General features: G+C 42.1%; 4 protein-coding genes and 1 long non-coding RNA gene across 9 annotated transcripts; 4 read left to right on the top strand and 1 right to left on the bottom strand.

Moving 5' to 3' along the window:
* Positions 1 to 474: 474 nt before the first annotated feature.
* kbtbd7 (kelch repeat and BTB (POZ) domain containing 7) lies at positions 475 to 4,398 on the top strand. The gene has a single exon (XM_058082820.1). The coding sequence runs from the start codon at positions 773 to 775 to the stop codon at positions 2,660 to 2,662; it is 1,890 nt and encodes a 629-aa protein (XP_057938803.1). The 5' UTR covers positions 475 to 772; the 3' UTR covers positions 2,663 to 4,398.
* Positions 4,399 to 4,498: 100 nt separating this feature from the next.
* zgc:101559 (Ras-related protein Rab-33B-like) lies at positions 4,499 to 7,311 on the top strand. Of its 2 annotated transcripts, none has more exons than XM_058082822.1 (2): positions 4,499 to 4,759; positions 6,419 to 7,311. In XM_058082822.1, exons 1-2 carry the CDS (start codon positions 4,511 to 4,513, stop codon positions 6,860 to 6,862), a joined length of 693 nt encoding a protein of 230 aa, XP_057938805.1. In that variant the 5' UTR covers positions 4,499 to 4,510; the 3' UTR covers positions 6,863 to 7,311. The 2 variants fall into 2 exon arrangements, with proteins under 2 accessions (XP_057938805.1, XP_057938804.1); XM_058082821.1 differs by having other exon boundaries at positions 6,413 to 7,309.
* Positions 7,312 to 8,170: 859 nt separating this feature from the next.
* katnal1 (katanin p60 subunit A-like 1) lies at positions 8,171 to 14,204 on the top strand. 3 transcript variants are annotated; one of them, XM_058082081.1, is made up of 11 exons: positions 8,171 to 8,307; positions 8,701 to 8,874; positions 8,942 to 9,105; positions 9,551 to 9,716; positions 9,799 to 9,908; positions 9,981 to 10,086; positions 11,478 to 11,636; positions 11,729 to 11,855; positions 11,929 to 12,063; positions 13,103 to 13,229; positions 13,305 to 14,204. In XM_058082081.1, exons 2-11 carry the CDS (start codon positions 8,713 to 8,715, stop codon positions 13,501 to 13,503), a joined length of 1,455 nt encoding a protein of 484 aa, XP_057938064.1. In that variant the 5' UTR covers positions 8,171 to 8,307; positions 8,701 to 8,712; the 3' UTR covers positions 13,504 to 14,204. The 3 variants fall into 3 exon arrangements, with proteins under 3 accessions (XP_057938064.1, XP_057938066.1, XP_057938063.1); XM_058082083.1 differs by having other exon boundaries at positions 8,185 to 8,339; XM_058082080.1 differs by lacking the exon at positions 8,171 to 8,307 and adding an exon at positions 8,441 to 8,600.
* LOC131135793 (uncharacterized) lies at positions 10,640 to 15,384 on the bottom strand. 2 transcript variants are annotated; one of them, XR_009131651.1, is made up of 3 exons: positions 15,230 to 15,384; positions 13,300 to 14,040; positions 10,640 to 12,071 (listed from the first exon to the last, which is right to left on the bottom strand). It is a non-coding gene; the product is annotated as an uncharacterized LOC131135793 (long non-coding RNA). The 2 variants fall into 2 exon arrangements; XR_009131652.1 differs by lacking the exon at positions 15,230 to 15,384 and adding an exon at positions 14,938 to 15,215.
* LOC131135792 (mid1-interacting protein 1-B-like) lies at positions 14,760 to 17,779 on the top strand. The gene is made up of 2 exons (XM_058082085.1): positions 14,760 to 15,172; positions 16,583 to 17,779. Exon 2 carries the CDS (start codon positions 16,721 to 16,723, stop codon positions 17,150 to 17,152), a length of 432 nt encoding a protein of 143 aa, XP_057938068.1. The 5' UTR covers positions 14,760 to 15,172; positions 16,583 to 16,720; the 3' UTR covers positions 17,153 to 17,779.
* The last annotated feature ends 84 nt before the right edge of the window (positions 17,780 to 17,863 follow it).

A 17,863-nucleotide genomic window follows, 5' to 3' on the forward strand; every position in this document is an offset into this window, starting at 1 on the left:
TGATAGAGTTTCCAAAATCTACATTACATTTAAATGTTAATTAGATAACTATTTAAAAGACAATATTTCATTGACGTCATTGAGTTGTTTAACCTTGTTTTCATACAAATATGTGGAGGGAAATATTGAATATTTTTTTTGCTGGAGTTAAACACTCGTTTTTAAACATTAAACAACATGGCTTTTCAACAGCTTTCCATGAGAAATTGACCCAGTTATGACAGCCAATCACACTCGTACTTTCTCTCTGACGTGCCAAGTTTGTGGCGGAGAACGGAAGTTTTGTGTACGGACTTCACAATAAGAGAATAGCAATTCCAGATCCACTTCAAGTATGAAATATGGTGTATAAAATGTAATTAGGTTTGTTTAAAATGTTTACAAGTTTTATTTGTGCTACTGGATAGCGCAGTCTTTGACAAACAAACATATATACATACATACAGATTTTATTTTGATACTCGAATGTTTATTCGACCCCCGGCTAGAACTGTCTATTTGTCTCGAAGCATTAAGCGTTACGCATCGAACGACGCATTAATGGCGGACCTAAAGTGGACATTATGGTGATTCCGCGGCTTAAAACAGGCTTTGAGGTACGCAGATCTCAAGCGAGAGGTAACAGGTCACTGGTAATGTATTTTAAAACATAACTTTGACATCTTCTCCGGAGCGGATGTGTTCTTGTTGGTTGGCGGAACGGGTGGAGCGTGAGGCGGCTTTTTATCTGAGACCTACCGCGACATAATTTCGCAAAAATAGACCCCAAAAAATGGCTTCCTTTTTGGGTTGCTTCAATGGCCCCGAGGTGTTGGAGGACGTCAATCACGCCGGGGGTCTGATGAGGGAGTTGAAGGCATTGTATGATAGTCGTCTTCTCTCGGACGTCACCATCGAGGTTGACCCCGCTGGAGAGCCCCTGGAGCCTGGTGGTGGTGGTTATGATGAGAGGCCACGGGGTGACAGCTCCATGGAGCTGTTCCTGTGCAGTCGCAACGTCCTCGCCGCCGCCAGCCCCTACTTCAAGAGCATGTTCACCGGTGGCATGAATGAGAGTGTCCAGGAGAAGGTCGTTATCCGTGGAGTGGACGTTGAGTCCATGTCAGTCATCGTGGACTACTGCTACACAGGAACGGTGACCATCACGGAGGGCAACGTGCAGAGGTTGTACGCCGCTGCCAACATGCTGCAGTTGGAGTACATCAAGGACGCTTGCTCCAGCTTCATGACCCGCCGCCTTGACCTCTCCAACTGCGTAGGAGTACTAAAATTTGCGGACACCTACGACAACCCAGAGTTAAAAGCTAGCGCTCAGGCCTTCATCGCTATGAACTTTGGCCAGCTGTGTGGTGGAGGGGAGCTGTGCGAGCTAGATCTTGTCCAGCTTAAGGAGCTTCTCTCCTTGGACACGCTGGACGTGGACTCTGAGCGGAAGGTGTGCTCGGCTGCTCTTCAGTGGATCGAGGTCAACGCTCCGCAGAAGAAGGAAGATGCTTTGCAGGCGCTGAGATGCGTACGCTGGAACCTGTTCACTGACAAGGACAAGCGCTACCTCGAAGGGCTGGTGGCGAGCCCTTTCATCGAGAAGTACTTGGAGTCGTTCTTCAACGGGCCTGCCGGGGCCGGCTGCTGTGCCTTGTCTGCGTCCCTGGATGTCCCCAAACACAGGATAGGTGTCAGTGCCAAGGAAATGATCCTCTTCTTTGGTTTACCCAACGACCACATTATATGCTGCGACCCGTACTCTGAGGATCTCTACTTCATCTCTCCTCCTCTTGTGGACCTCAGCAGCCAGGATTACAAACACTCCACCATGGAGTCCCTCATCGCATGTTCCACTCCAGAAAACAACCTCTATCTGGCATCCCACCTGTCCAAACACTTCTGGCAGTACAACCCGGTGCTCAACACCTGGAAGGAGCTAGCAGAGAGACCGCTAGGGAGGATCCACTCGGGGATGGGGTACCTCAATGGTCATGTTTACCTCCTCGGAGGGAGGAACCCAGTCACGGATGCCCGCCTGAAGGAAGTGGAGTGCTATAGCGTCCAGAGAAACCAGTGGACCTTTGTGGCGCCTTTGCCTCATTCGTTAGGTAAAATGCAAGTGGTGGCATTGAACGATCACCTGTACGTGGTCAACAAGAGGCGCATGCTGTGCTACGACCCTCGCCGCAACCGCTGGCGCCACTGTGGCTCGCTGCGCCGCGATAAGCTGCACAAGGCGTGCGTGTACCAGGACCAGATCATCTGCGTGTGCGATATCCCCGTAGTGAAGGCCTACAGCCCGGCTAGGGGGGAGTGGCGGCGGCTGGGCGACATCCCCATCGACAGCCGCGCCCTTAATTATCAGGTGATCCAGCACGGTGGCAAGCTCCTCCTCCTCACACAAACGCTCCTTCAGCACAACAAGAACCGTGTCCTCATGCACGAGTACGACCTGGTGCAGGAGAGCTGGAAGACCGTCATGGCTGTCTACGTGTCCACGCTGGGGCCCGTGTGCGTTTCCACTCGAGTCTACCCGGCGTGTCTCGGTTCGGCGCACAGTTTCTCCATGGAGGAGGATGACGACAGCGGTTCCAGTGCCGACTGGGACTTGGACGGCTTGACGGACGCAGATTCTGACTCGGGCAGCTCCAGTTCGTTCTCTGACGAGAACTGGTAGTGGAGACTTGGATCTATTCTACTTTGACAGGGTTACTGGTCCCCCATGCAGAAGCACAAGCTAAACACAGCTGGTATTCTTTAGCGCTTATTGTGTTCATGGTGAGCTGGAGCCTACCCCAGCTGACTTTGGCTCAGTTAAATGTTTTGAGGAGCTTGTTAAATTACAGTTCTTCTGAGATTGTATTTATTCTTTTAAGATTAGCAAGCCGAGCTGGATAAAATCTCCTAGTGGGCCATGTAAGGACCATGAGTCTTCCTATGGAGTCTTAAGTTTACAGTTTTTGGGCTGCTGTTCCTAAACTTGCAGAATGGTCATGAAGCTTGGTAGTAAAATCTTCCATACGTCAACCTTTTGATGTCATTGTGTTGATTTGATGCTATGTTTTGTTTTGTTTGTTTGAAGGCCTAAAAAAAACCAAATCAATAACATGGTTTGTCCATAACATAACATGCTGTCTATGTTCTTCTCTTTCCTCTCGTCAAAAAGCCAAAGAAAAAGGGAAATGCATGCGCAATTACTCCACAATTACACTGACCTGAGGTCTCACATGGTGCATGATGTCAGAATTTTTAGGAATGAAAATATCGCTGCGAAGACTAATTTAGTGGTTCAACTGTAATAGCTTTTTATGTTTTTGGATGGATTTTGCATACAAATGTCTCGTATTGAAAGCAGCATTCACACACCCAAACAAGACATTAAAGCCACCGTCTCGCCAAGGCCTCTTCGAGCTTGATTTTCAGCCTGTGTCAGAGAAACAGCTGGTGGGTTCATAAAGGGCTGAAACCCGAGTAGATGCGACGTCCACACATATTAGACCTCATTTAAGGAGACTTCTAATGTGAAACACAGACACCCCCAAATGGAGACAATAACAATGCTTTCCTTTTGGATTTCAAAGACAATTTTTGGACAAAGTGGTTGCAATGATGTCAAAAAGGAAGCTGCTAATACTGCTGGGTTGTATTTTATAAGGCCTGCAAAGGGAGCACATAGCTTTTTAAGATGTTTCTTCAGGTAGCAGCCTGGGCACAAAGGTGACAGAGACAGACAGGTGATGATTGCTGCCATCTGTTTTTTGCACTTTCTTTGGCCAATTTCTTAAAAGTGTGAAATATTTTCTGATGCACATGCGTGTTGTGTTTGAATTGTAGCCATCATGCGCTGTGCTCACCGGGCCAAAATATTAAGTACACTCCCAACCCCCATAAAGAGCCATATTTAGCTCAGAAACAGCTCTTGGTATTATGAAGTGAAACCCCACATTGTTGTATAGCATCTCATTAAGCAGTGTATGTGTACCTAATATTGTGGCCAGTGAGTGTATTATGCCGACTCAGGGTATCCTTACCTTAAATTAAATGAATGATGTATGTGGATTTTTATCAGTGTTTTTGTTACGTATAAGGGTTTATATCAGTGTTTTTGTTTTCATTATTTGCCATTGACACCCTCAAGATTTAAATTATTTCATTTACATTTTCTTAAAAGTTATTAGCTGACTGAGTTATTGATTCTGTCTTAATAATGTAGTTGTTGGCGAAAACTACAATAGTTTCCACTCATTCACTTCCCTGTAACAATTGTGTTGTTATTGTTAGATTTACGACTTTATAGTATAATGATGCAATTTTAATACATATTCCTCATGTGTGTGTGTGTGTGTGTGTGTGTGTGCGAAACAAAATAATTTTTATTGTACCTCTCAAATAAACCATGCAGTCCCAAGGATAGAGAGTTGTTGACGTTTCATTTTCTATCTCCGTTCTCGTTAGTTCTCGCGATATTTCCTCCCCAGTCATTTCAGCTGCATCGGCTTCACACACAGGAGCGAGAAGATGAGCGATGGCAATAGAACACAAAGCCGGCAGTGAGGACTTTGACACCGTTTTTGTCGACTCCGTGGAGCTGTCGTCGTCATACCATGACCGTAACTGTCGTGTGTTCAAAATCATAGTCATAGGTGACACCAGCGTGGGGAAGACGTGTCTGACTTACAGGTTCTGTGGCGGTTCTTTTCTGAAGAACCCCGAGGCGACCATTGGCGTTGACTTCAGGGAGAAGACGCTCGAGCTCGACGGGGAGGTCATCAAGGTGAGACAGCCATGCTAGCACACAAAAACACACATGTATGAAATATATAATAATAGCGTGGAAAGACTGAGACTGAGAGGGGGGTATGAGGGCTATTACAATGGCGACAAAACAAACACTTTGACTTGCAGATAGACTAGCGAAAAGTACAGGGTGTACCCCACCTCTCGCCCAAAGTCAGCTAGGATAGGCTCCAGCATACCAAGTGAAGACAAGCGACATAGAAAATGGGGCACTGACTATTTATATTGGGAAGCAATTTATTATTTTTTTTAGTGAATTTAATTTTGGGGGGGGGGGGGGGGGGTGTTTACAGAGATGTTAACAGATATTTTTTTCGCAAGTCCAAGTCATGTCTCAAGTCTTTGGTCACAAGTCCAAGTCAAGTCGCAATTCCTTGTGGGGTCAATCAATCAATCAGTAATAAATAAATATAATAATAATAATAAAACGGCAAATAATAAAAACTTAAGAAACCACATATAGTTGGTGGGTAGACAAATTATTTTTTTCAGATTAAAATGAACAAAGCATTGTTAGAGCCCTGTAGACATGACAAAACACAACTATAGTCACATTTATACTTTTTTTTTTTTTTTTACAACATATTGCGCAACTGCAGGGTCTTGAGACACATGCTAACTCGCAAACTAGAGAGCTAGCGACCTAAACGGTAGCCTCCAAGTTATTTACTTTAAACTTCAAAAGCCAAAAACTTACCACTTCCACACGGATAGGGAGGATAACTATTAACAGTTATTTAACCTTTAACATGAACATTAATCAAACGTAATAATTTTTTCTGGGTACATGATACCATACAGAATCCATATCAAACTTGCGCGGGCCGCACTAACATTAAACTTTCATATCAAGGCGGGGGCCTCAAACTAGTGTGGCCCGCAGGCCGCGTGTTTGAGACCCCTGGTCTAAGCCAAGTCTCAAGTGTCAGACATGTCATGTCTTTTCTCATTTAATCCCAGCCATTTTTCAAAAGACAACCCCTTTAATACTAGCTTCTTCTTCTTAATTTATTTCAAACATGCATACTATGTTACATTATTGTTTCTCACATATACACTTACAATACAATACACTTACAATATCTATTTATATATATATATATATATATAGAGAGAGAGAGAGAGACATATACATACATACATACACACACATAACACCTCATTACTACACATGTCTGAAAAGGAGCAGGAAGAAGCAAAGCTTATTAAATCCTACCCCTTCTCCACACCATAGCAGTTACCAATTCAATAAGTGATTTTTTCCACACATATAATCACAGAATCTTACATAAGACAAAACAACAACTCCTCAGGTATACTATATATTGAGAAACTTTACCCACAGTTTTTGTTCAAATAAGCTGCATAATTGTTACAAACAAGCCTACAAGATGTTTCAGTTGAAACATTTCTGTGATTTGGGACACTGGATGTCATAAACGGGTGATGCTGGATCCCGCAGTCAAACCAGTTGAGAACCACTAACTGGACTAAATAACACTTACGCCCCTTTAGACAAAAAGAGACAAGACAAGTAGCAGTGGTTGCAACGTCTTTCTTCAGTTACACAATATTATATTGTTAATACTGTTCCCACATTAGGTTTTAATATTTATTTCTTTGGGGCCAGTTGCAGATATGGGACACGGCGGGCCAAGAGCGTTTCCGGAAGAGCATGGTGGACCACTACTATCGCAGCACCCACGCCGTCATCTTCGTGTATGACGTAACCAGTCTGGTCACCTTCCAGAGCCTCCCCGAGTGGATCGAGGAGTGTGGGCGTCACTCTGTGGGGCCCCTGGTGCCCCGCGTAGTGGTGGGGAACAAATGCGACCTGAGGGACCGCCGTGAGGTTCCCACATCGGCGGCCCAGTGCCTCGCGGACACACACAACATGCCCCTGTTTGAGACCTCTGCCAAGGACCCCACCGAGGAGGAAAATGTGGATGCCATTTTCCTGACTTTGGCCTACAGACTGAAGAGCCACAAACCTCTAAGACTGAAGCAGCCCACTGCTGAGGGTGACGTCAGGTATCGGTGGAGGCCCAAAAAGCAGGAGGCGGGAACTTGTCAATGCTGATAAGCCCCGCCTCCACAACAATACTATATACCTTAATCAGTCTGCTGTTAGGCACAGGCTGGCAAGTTTGCACTATATTTCAATTGAAATGCATGGCCACATATACAAGTGTAGCAAATATACAGTATGTTTTTAGATATTTTGTCAAAAAATATATACTGTTGGGTGCACTTTATTTTTTATTATGTAAAGATCTGATATGCAGACATAAAGTATGCTGCAAATCGTTAAAAAATTATTTTTTTTTACGTTTTTCAATGTCATTTCCATCAATATACATTTTTCATCCAAACATATAGGATGATAGCTATATTTGTCAATTACTCACTGTGATTAATGGACAAAAAAACCCAATAACCTTGAATTACAGACATTTCTTTGAAATTCATCAAATGCCACAAAGTGACATGATGTGGATTTTCTGTGCAAGTGATTCTTCTCTTGCATACACATCGCCAGCTAAATAAAGTGGTTTGATCCAGAAGATTTGGGCTGTTTTTTGTCGTTGTTGTTGATGTTTTGCTGTTAAATGACTTGATTTAAACATAATACTTATGTTTCAATAGTTTGTTTCTTTCCCTGCGATTGGCAGGCGACCAGTCCAGGGTGCACGCCGCCTCTTGTCCAAAGACAGCTGGCATAGGCTACAGCATACCTTGCGACCCTAGTGAGGTTAAGCGGAATAGAAAATAATCAATGGATAGTTGTTTCTTGTACCTAATTTGTATTGCAAAATATTGTTAGAATTAGAATTAATATATAATTTTACTTTTTATGTAACTCACATTGTATATATTTTTCCAAATATATATATTTTTTACTTTGCTGCTTTTAAAGCCCCAATATAAATATTTTTCTAAAATTTATTTTAGAATTAATCATGATTCAGTATATACTAATTTTCATACACAGAAAATACACAGAAAAACCCTTCTCCATCTTGTAACTATGAAAGAACAGAGATCATAAAATGAGTAATTTCATATTTATTTAAACATTTATATTACAATTTCATATTGTTTCCAATGCATAATGTTATATACCATAAAAAACATTTTACTTGAGTAAGCGAATAGTGCCCCACAGTGGCCAACGCTGGAATTACTATTGCTATGTTCAAATAGCCTCGGAGTTTAACATGAGAACGAGGTCAAACACGGATTATCCTTATCATGTATGTATTTTAACACAATAATTACACCAGAAAAAATAAGGAACGCACATATGAAACATCCATCGAAGTTGCTATTTCTGACACGTTTAACAGTAACATCTGTGACTATCTATCGACGAGTATCGCCATATTGACCAACGTTTAGTAAAAGCTCCTGAAGGCAACACACGACTGGAGCCATCTGTATTCCTGACGAAGCGTCTCTGTGCGGCCATGGTAACACTCCATTGAGTGGGATTCAAAAAGACACCACAAATGCTTTTTCACGCCGGTATGACGACTATTTTCATTTAGTCAGAAACGGTAATTACACGTCTAGTTCTTGTCTTTGTTCATTTTTACAGACGATATGAGGGAGTGGCTTTATGGGCGTTTTCGTTATTATTCACCAGTCGGCTTGTTTTGTTCGTAGGCCTAGACGCTATCGATGCCAATAGCAACAGCAGCTAGCTACATTAGCATACATGGATGGGGCTAACAGGTGCATTCGTGTGGTACCTTATTTGGCTGCATGAGCGGGGCACAACTTTGCAGTCCTCCACCCTTAGTACAATAATAATAAAAGTGAGCATCATTAGCCGTGTTAAGGCAGATTCTCTTTATATGGAATCTTATGACATAGTGTAGGTGTACCTAATGAAGTGTCTTGTGTTTTATCACACAGCTGTCATGCACCATGAATCTATCCGAGATATATGACAACGCCAAAAAGGGTCGTGAGTACGCTTTGCTGGGCAACTACGACTCCTCCACAGTATACTACCAGGGTGTACTCCAGCAGATCCACAAACACTGCCAGACCCTCAGAGACCCGGCACTTAAAGTCAGATGGCAGCAGGTGGGTGCGTTGCTTCTTTCTGTCAATGCTGAATATGAGCTCATCATTTTTGGACATTTATCTTCAGGTGAGACAGGAGCTGACTGAGGAGTGGGAGCAGATTAAAAGCATCATAGGACTACTTGAAGCCTTCAAGTCAGAAAAACCTGTAACAGTACCAGTCCCTCAGTCTGGGGGTAGTAGTGCAGAGGATCCGGCGGCATGGCCGCCCCCCACGCCTGCGGAACACAAGTGAGTAGCAGCAATGAAACAAAGGCCACCATTTGGCTTTGACAATATTTTAATAATCTTATACCATCGCCTCTATTCTAATAGATGTTGTGCCTTACAATAGATACAATAGATCACAAGTAGTTGTGATTAACTTTAGTGTAGCCATTTAGTGTGTCATTATGATTTTTCTTCCATTTATAACATACAAAGTAAATATTGTTGAAGCAGACCAATTACAAATAAAAAAACAACAAAACATATTATATATCATTATATATCATTTAAAATGTGGTGTCCCAAGACTTTTGTAATCTAATGACTCCTACAACAAGGGAACAACAGACCAGTAGACTAGACTAAAGGCATCATCACAAGACTAGGCTGTAGTTTTAACTTGTGATCAACATTCTGTCAATGGTGCATGGTTTGATTCCGGTTAATACAGTATGTGTGGTCCCTTGAGGAATCCTATTGTAGGGAAACGTCCCAACAGCGGAGTGAAGCAACAGAAGAAAGACTCACCCGGTCTGCAGCACAGAGGGGACAGTCAGGAAAGCCGTGGCCAGGCTAAGTCTAAAGGAGACAGGCCGGGAATCAGAGACACTCGCAGCACAAAATCTCATGATGAGGTTAGTTTTATGTAATGAATAGTATCGGTATGAAACCTATTGGAAATATGATCGAACAAACATGTTTTTTTTTCTTCATTAGGGAAAGAAGGGTGAAAAAGACCATAAAAAGTTCGATGGCGGGGGACATGACAGCGACCTAGTGGAGTCACTAGAGCGAGACATTGTGTCCCGCAACTTGAACGTACACTGGTATGACAGCGCACACACACACACACGCACGCAATGTTTTTACTTGCACTGCTGATGGAATTCCTTGGCAAGGAATGACATCGCTGATCTGGAAGACGCCAAGAAGCTGCTGAGAGAAGCTGTGGTGCTGCCCATGTGGATGCCTGACTTCTTCAAGGGGATTCGACGGCCCTGGAAGGTACACATTATATACACACGTCAGTGTTGATTTTACTTAACTTGACGACACGGCCACTTACTTACAGTATTATGTTCATTATGTGTGTCCCATATACACATTTATAGACAGTTGGCTTTTACAGTAACCCCTTGTATTTATAGAAAATCATTTTATCAGTAGTATTTTTGGGGTAAAAAGTTGTATATTTGTGAGAAAGTCATATTGAAATTCATTAATTCATTCAATTTCTACTGCTTGTCGCGGGGGTGCTGTAGCCTATCCCAACTGTCTGCAGGCGAGAAGCGAGGTACACCCTAGACTGGTCGCCAGCCAGTCACAGGGACAAACAACCATTCACACTCACATTCATACCTATGGACAATTTGGAGTCGCCAATTAACCTAGCATGTTTTTGGAATGTGGGAGGAAACCGGAGTACCCGGAGAAAACCCACGCTTGCACGGGGAGAACATGCAAACTCCACACAGAGATGGCCGAGGGTCATATGGAAATTGTCTTGGAAAAAAAAAAAAACAGAATAAATTAATTTTTTTTCAACACATTACGACAGAGTTGTCCAAAAAGACGCATAAATAAATTAAATATTCTGCATTTTTTGTGTGTAATTTTACTTCTACAGTCTACTGCAGGCTAATAAAAAACGAGCTGGGAGGCTCAAATGGCCCTTCGGCCATACTTATGACATTAAAGTGGAATTTTAACAAGACTAAAGTCATATTATACCATACGAAATTCCAAAATTTTCACACACACCTTTATTGTGATTTCAGTCATTTAAAGAAATAATACAGTTGTGATATGCTAATAATATTACAATGTTTTTTTAATACAAAATAATACATTTTCCTTAAACACATTTTCCCCCCCAAAAAATCTGTAATACTATGATATTACAGTATATCTGTATTTATAATATTTATGATAATAATAATAATAGTAATAATAATGAGAATTTAGGCTGCACGGCGGTTGAGTGGTTAGCGTGCAGATCTCACAGCTAGGAGAACCGGGTTCAATCCCACCCTGAGCCACCTCTGTGTTGAGTTTGCATGTTCTCCCCGTGCATGCGTGGGTTTTTTCCGGGTACTCCGGTTTCCTCCCACATTCCAAAAACATGCTAGGTTAATTGGCGACTCCAAATTGTTAATTCAATAGGTATGAATGTGAGTGTGAATGGTTGTTTGTCTATATGTGCCCTGTGATTGGCTGGCGACCAGGCGACCCTCGTGAGGATAAGTGTTAGAAAATGAATGAATAATAATTTATAATATGTTTTCCCTAAAAAAACATTTATTAACTATGCAAATGTTATTCTCCTAAATATTCAACTTACTTTCATACTAGATATTTCAGTAAAACTCAGTAAAAATCACTTTCTTTCATCACAGGGTGTGTTAATGGTGGGCCCCCCAGGTACAGGAAAGACCATGTTAGCCAAAGCCGTGGCGACAGAATGTGGGACGACATTCTTTAACATGTCTTCCTCCACACTCACATCCAAATACCGGGGCGAGTCCGAGAAACTGGTGCGCTTGCTCTTTGAAATGGTAATTAATATGAATTATTATGCATAGGTTTCAACTGCGATAAAACACAACTGATAAACTGTAATGTCATTAAAAGTGTGTTATTTATACAGGCACGCTTCTATGCGCCCACCACCATCTTTATAGATGAGATCGACTCTATCTGCAGTCGGAGAGGAACATCGAATGAACACGAAGCGAGCCGCAGGGTCAAATCTGAGCTTCTGATTCAAATGGATGGTATGCAAGGGAACCATTATGTTATCTTTTCATTCCATGACTTATTATGGGTTCTGATGTTTTTCTTCTGTAGGTGTGGGTGGCGCCCAGGACAACGATGACCCTTCAAAGATGGTGATGGTGCTTGCTGCCACAAACTTCCCCTGGGACATTGATGAAGCACTGCGGCGACGCTTGGAGAAGCGGATCTACATCCCTCTCCCAACAGGTGACGTCCTTAGTTGGACACATTTAAAGCACATTACAGTGGAAAGTTAGAGTAATACAGTTACAAAGTTAGTTCCAAATGAAAGTACTGTAGTTTGGTTTGTTAAGAATATAACATATACAGCGAATAAAACGACAAAAAGTGTTGCGCTCTCATATTCCTGAAAACAAGTGACACAATTCATTTTTTACCTTCCATTGTAACATGGAAATGTTAATTCTCAACCAGTTCTACAGCAACCCCCAAAACGAATACTGTACCGCACTATACTATGTTCTGTGTTCATTCAGTCATAACTACATGATATGAACTTAAACATTGTGATTGATAATATTTGGTATAATCCTATTAATTGTCCATCATGATCATCACTGTCCATCACTGAGTGAGTGCATCATGATTAGCTCGCTCAGTGATTCCTTTATCATGTCTACCATACATCTTTTATAGAATGGAAGGCGGTCAAGTGGTTAGCGCGCAGACCTCACAGCTAGGAGACCCGAGTTCAATTCCACCCTCGGCTATCTCTGTGTGGAGTTTGCATGTTCTCCCCGTGCATGCGTGGGTTTTCTCCGGGTACTCCGGTTTCCTCCCACATTCCAAAAACATGCTAGGTTAATTGGAGACTCCAAATTGTCCATAGGTATGAATGTGAGTGTGAATGGTTGTTTGTCTATATGTGCGACCAGTCCAGGGTGTACTCCGCCTCTCGCCCGAAGACAGCTGGGATCGGCTCCAGCAACCTCTGTGACCCTCGTGAGGAAAAAGCGGTAGAAAATGAATGAATGAAGTCCTAATTCAAGTCAAACTAGCTCGTACAGTTGTGAAAAAATATTATTTGTTCAGTCCTAAACGTGCTCTTTACTTGATGGCATCTCTAACATACATTTGGTTGTCAGTCCCATACTGGTGTGTACCAAATTTGGTCATGATTCTTCCAAATGTATGGATTTTGTCAGAGAAATAATGGCAAAGGCAACACAGTACTCTTTTTTTTCACCATATTGGTTGTGTACCATTGTGTGTTTCCTGTGTTTAGCTGTGGGTCGTGCTGAGCTTCTGAAGATCAACTTGCGGGAGGTGGAGTTGGCTGCTGACGTTGACTTGGACCACATTGCTGAGAAAACCGAGGGCTACTCTGGGGCAGACATCACCAATGTCTGCAGGTGTGTTTTTTTTGTTTTTTTAAGAAAGCACAGATTAATTGTAGGTTAAGACATTTCTTGTGATGTTTACTTCAGGGACGCATCCATGATGGCTATGCGTCGGCGCATTCAAGGCCTGAGCCCTGAGGAGATCCGAGCGCTGTCCAAGGAAGAGCTGCAGATGCCGGTGAAGATGGAGGACTTCACCCTCACGCTCAAGAAGATTTCTAAATCCGTCTCCGCTGCAGACCTGGAAAGATACAAAGCCTGGATGTCGGAGTTTGGTTCGGGGTAGTGAAAGGAGAAGAACTCAATTCCCATGTCCTCCTGAGTCTTCATCTTAATGATGTCTTCTATTTCTAACTGGCTGACAGTAACCGTGTTTACATCTCAAAACATTTATTAAAAAATATCAAAAATACATTTAAAAAAAATTAACAATGATGGTGTAACTTATCATGTGTTGGATACCAACAATAGACATTTGATTATGTTTCCTTGATAGGTGGCACAATCAATTGATTAATTCTAACTGTATTTCTTGGAATGTTTGTTAGAATGTTCTGAACTCCTGTTGTCATGCCAACATCACAATGAGCAGAGAAAAATGCTGTTTGTTAGTTTCCATAGTGTGGCTGTTGCTATGTTATGTAGTAGTTCAACTTGAATCAACAGCACCTCTGCTGGTTGCCGCCTAGAAATGCACTTTTTTTGCCTCATTTGCTCAATGAAACGGAACCAAATTCGATATGTTCTTGATGTTATCATGGCGAATGGACCAGTCCAGTCCCGCCTCTCGCCCGAAGACAGCTGGGATAGGCTCCAGCACCCCCTGCGACAGCAGTAGAAAATGAATGAATGAATGAATATACTGAATGAATATACGAATGTCCACCGTCTATTAATATAAGCTTTAAAAGTGTCTGCTTATGTTTTCTAGATCTCTTACAACAGAACAAATGACTACAATTCTGTTGTATAAGAAATATATATTTTGTTGCACTGCTTTTGAGCTGGCTATCAATTCTCACAGATAAGAAAATCTTCATTGAACTGATTCACTGTTCTTTATCTTAACATTGCCCCTATTTGGTTGTTGAAATATGTCCAGAACAAACAAAAACAAAGTTATCTTCTCCGTTTCGAGTTCATAGCTAACTAGTAAACACAACACAAGCACATAAAACTAGCATAACAGGCTAGCTATCAAAGCTAAAATGGTGCTCCTGTAGGTGACATCGGAGAATGCCTGTTTTTGTTTTAATTGATTTCCAGGGCAGGCTGTGTGGAAAGTTGAGAGGTCTGAATGTGTACAAACATACAAGGGGAGTGTATTTAGATATTTTTGGGACTTAAACTGGATAAAACTCCGACAACCACTAACAGCAGTTTTTAAAAAAAAATGGCGTCCCTGCAGGAATACTCGGAGCCTGTCGAGTTCCTTTGACTTCCAGGGTAAACTTTTGCCGGTAAGTGTATCCATTCGACAACAAAAATGTCCGACATTTTGTATCAACTGAAATTGTAAAATCCCAACTACGAGCATCAGCTAGGAAAGATAGTGTTACATTCTTGTACATTTAATAGTGTATTGTAACGTGGTGTCATATCCATACATAGCTACCATTTTATTTTCAACTGCATCCATTTTAAGTGATTTTTATGGATAAATCGATCTCTGTGTGCTCGTGCAACGCAACAATTAAGCTAATCATTCATTCAGTCTTACTTTGAATTCTCCCTCCGAATCATCCGCTCTATGACAACGTCTTGCCGCATTAAACGTGACGTTCTTGGCTTTATAACAAGACGTGACGATAATGTATATAAATATCCATGATAGAAAGCAATCGTCCGTTAAGGTCCCAAGTTTAATTTCAAGTCTGTTATCTTCGACTGGACTCAACCGAGCCTGGGTTGACCAGGGTGAAGGTACGATTCCGTCCGTCACCCTTGGTTAGCAGGTATGTTGCTACTCTCATTATACATTATATTAGTGGTAATTTTGAATATTTACTTACCTTAAACATGCTGGACTATTGACATCCCTACCAAATTATGAGGTTTGACACAAAATTGAGAAATAACCCTGAAAGTTCACATTGTTTACATGAGCTGGAATGTTTTGTCAGAGTTTGGTCAAAGTACATGTTTTGGATGTAGAAAAATGTGTGTGGTGTACAATGAGGGGTTATATTTAAGGAATTGCGGCAGCTGAAACGGACATTATATATACTTGATCCCAAACTGATGTTGACCAGTCCAGCTTGTACCTGGCCTCTCGCCTAAAGTCACCTGGAATAGGCTCCAGCATGCCCCAGCGACCATAATGATGTCGATGTCTAGAAAATGGATGAATGGATCAACAGACTGTTGTGCAAACAAGCTGAAATTGACATTAGATCATGTTTTATACACTATCGGCACAAAAAAGTATTTGCTTGCGTACAACACAACATACACAGCTTGCGAGTGCACATGGCTGCTCTCCACTGAGACAAAAAGACTGAATGACTGACTGGAGGGTTCATTCACTTTGTTCATTCTGCTATAGAACCAACATGCCCAGGTGTTGAGAGATGCACATAGTCATCCAGCCTGTTTGGTGGAGAGAGAGAGGCAGAAAACAAACATGCATGTGCATGTCAACATATTGAGACCGGCAAAATTATCGAGTTTGTTTATTTATTCAGTGATTTATTGATTATGGCAGGCTTACAGGCAACCTAACTTTTTTCTATCATACCCTATTTGGCTAGCATAGGCTTGCAAGATAGCATTTCATTTAGTTACAACAGGTCTTCCCCCTGCTTGTGCTGTTAGCTATACCCATGCCAAAAAACACCTCTATATTCCCTCCACAAGGTATGCTGGGGAGCTTGTGGTACTCATTTTTTCATGTTTGTCACATTTTTAAAAGATGTTGAGGAGGTTGACAGAGAAGTAAACAAAGCAACATTTGATACTCTTGATATCCAATGTTTTAATGTTCATAGATCACATTGTTGCTGCTGAATAGTCTACCCAGCATGCATTGTGGGTATTTCAAAATAACATTTGTAAGTTATGTGTTTTGTGCCGCGGTTTGTTGTTCATCACCCATGTAGAAGTAGTAGATTTAAGCTTGCTGTGGATGTGTTTTTGTTTTTTGTTGCACCGTGAGCAAGTGTATCATTGTGTTTGTTGATCACCTATATAGGTCCACAATTCATAAAGTTTGCCCACCCCTTCCAGAGTACATGTCTTGTTGCGTTTGATGCATGTTTTTGTTATTTTAGCGTTTTGGTAGTCTATTTTTTTTCTTGCCGAAGGAAATTACTGACCTTCATATTTATAAAATCAATTTATGATTCATTCTATCTGGACTATTTCAGGTCGTTTGGGGCCAGGGACAACTTTGATTCAAACCTTGAAGGAAAATTTGGGTTTTTCAAAGCATTTTTTTCAGCTGGTTCCACACAGCAGGAACAAGCTGTTCTTAACTAGAAGGACAACCAAGACTGTCCAAAATTATGATGCAACTCACCGAAGCACCCAAACAGAAAAACTCCCTCCTCAGCTCCATGAACCATTTCATCGGTGCCGTCAACGACATGGACCAAACTATCATGGTTCCCAGCCTGCTGAGGGACATCCCCACGGATGAGTACACGGAGATGGCCTACATGAAGTCAGACGTGGACAACATGTACAGCCACTACCAGCTGCTCAAGTCCCTCCGCTGGGACATGGAGTTGGGGGTGAGCAGTGAAAAGCGGAGGCGAATGGAGGGCTTGAGGCGCACCGTATCCTCCTCCTCCTTGGTGTCCTCGTCTGAGGAGGATGAAGACGACTTGGAGAAGCAGTTCCTGTACCACCTCGCTGGCCTGCAGGGGGTGCTGTCCAAGCTCACGTTGAAGGCAAACTCTCTCACAAGGTGCTACAAGCAGAGAGTTGGCATATGAGGATAATGAGGACTTTTTTTGTTTTTACATTGCCACTGGTCCACTCATAAATGTCTTGCACTGATGTCTTCTATGTTTGGAACTCACACATATTGGTCACATTTTACACTCATTGACACATGTAGGGGGACACATTTAAAATGCTCATATAAAAGAAATTATGTCACTGATCTCCATGGAAGGTTAAGCCATACAGCCCGCCACTTGCTCACCTGATCACAGCTTCAGAAGGACTCAAACACATCACTCCAATACTGGCCTCTTTGCACTGACTGTCAGTTATTTTTAGAATTTAATTTAAGATCTTATTTGTTTTGAAATCTCTTCATTGGCAGCCCTGAGGTCAAATGATCAGCTTCTGTCAGTGTCCCACGTTTATGCTTAAAACCAGAGGTGATGGCATTTGCAGTAGCAGACCCCAAACTTGGGAACCGTCTCCTCTCCCCCTAAATCTTAGACCTGCTACTTCAGTCGAGACTTTCAAATCAATGTCTGTTCTTTGTACTTTCATGTACTTTGTATTTTAGCCTTTTATGTTTTTGTTTGTATTTTTTGTCGCTCATGTACAGCACTTTGGGGCAGTAGTGGTTGTTTTAAAATGTTCTTTATGAATAAACTTTACCTTGATTAATGGATATGCAGTGTTTGGGAACCCGTACATGCCTCGTCTTGGCTGCTCAGTACAATGTGGTTGACTTTATTCACTTGAAA

The sequence above is a fragment of the Doryrhamphus excisus genome, chromosome 9, assembly GCF_030265055.1.
Source record: "Doryrhamphus excisus isolate RoL2022-K1 chromosome 9, RoL_Dexc_1.0, whole genome shotgun sequence".
Classification (NCBI taxonomy): Eukaryota; Metazoa; Chordata; class Actinopteri; order Syngnathiformes; family Syngnathidae; genus Doryrhamphus; species Doryrhamphus excisus.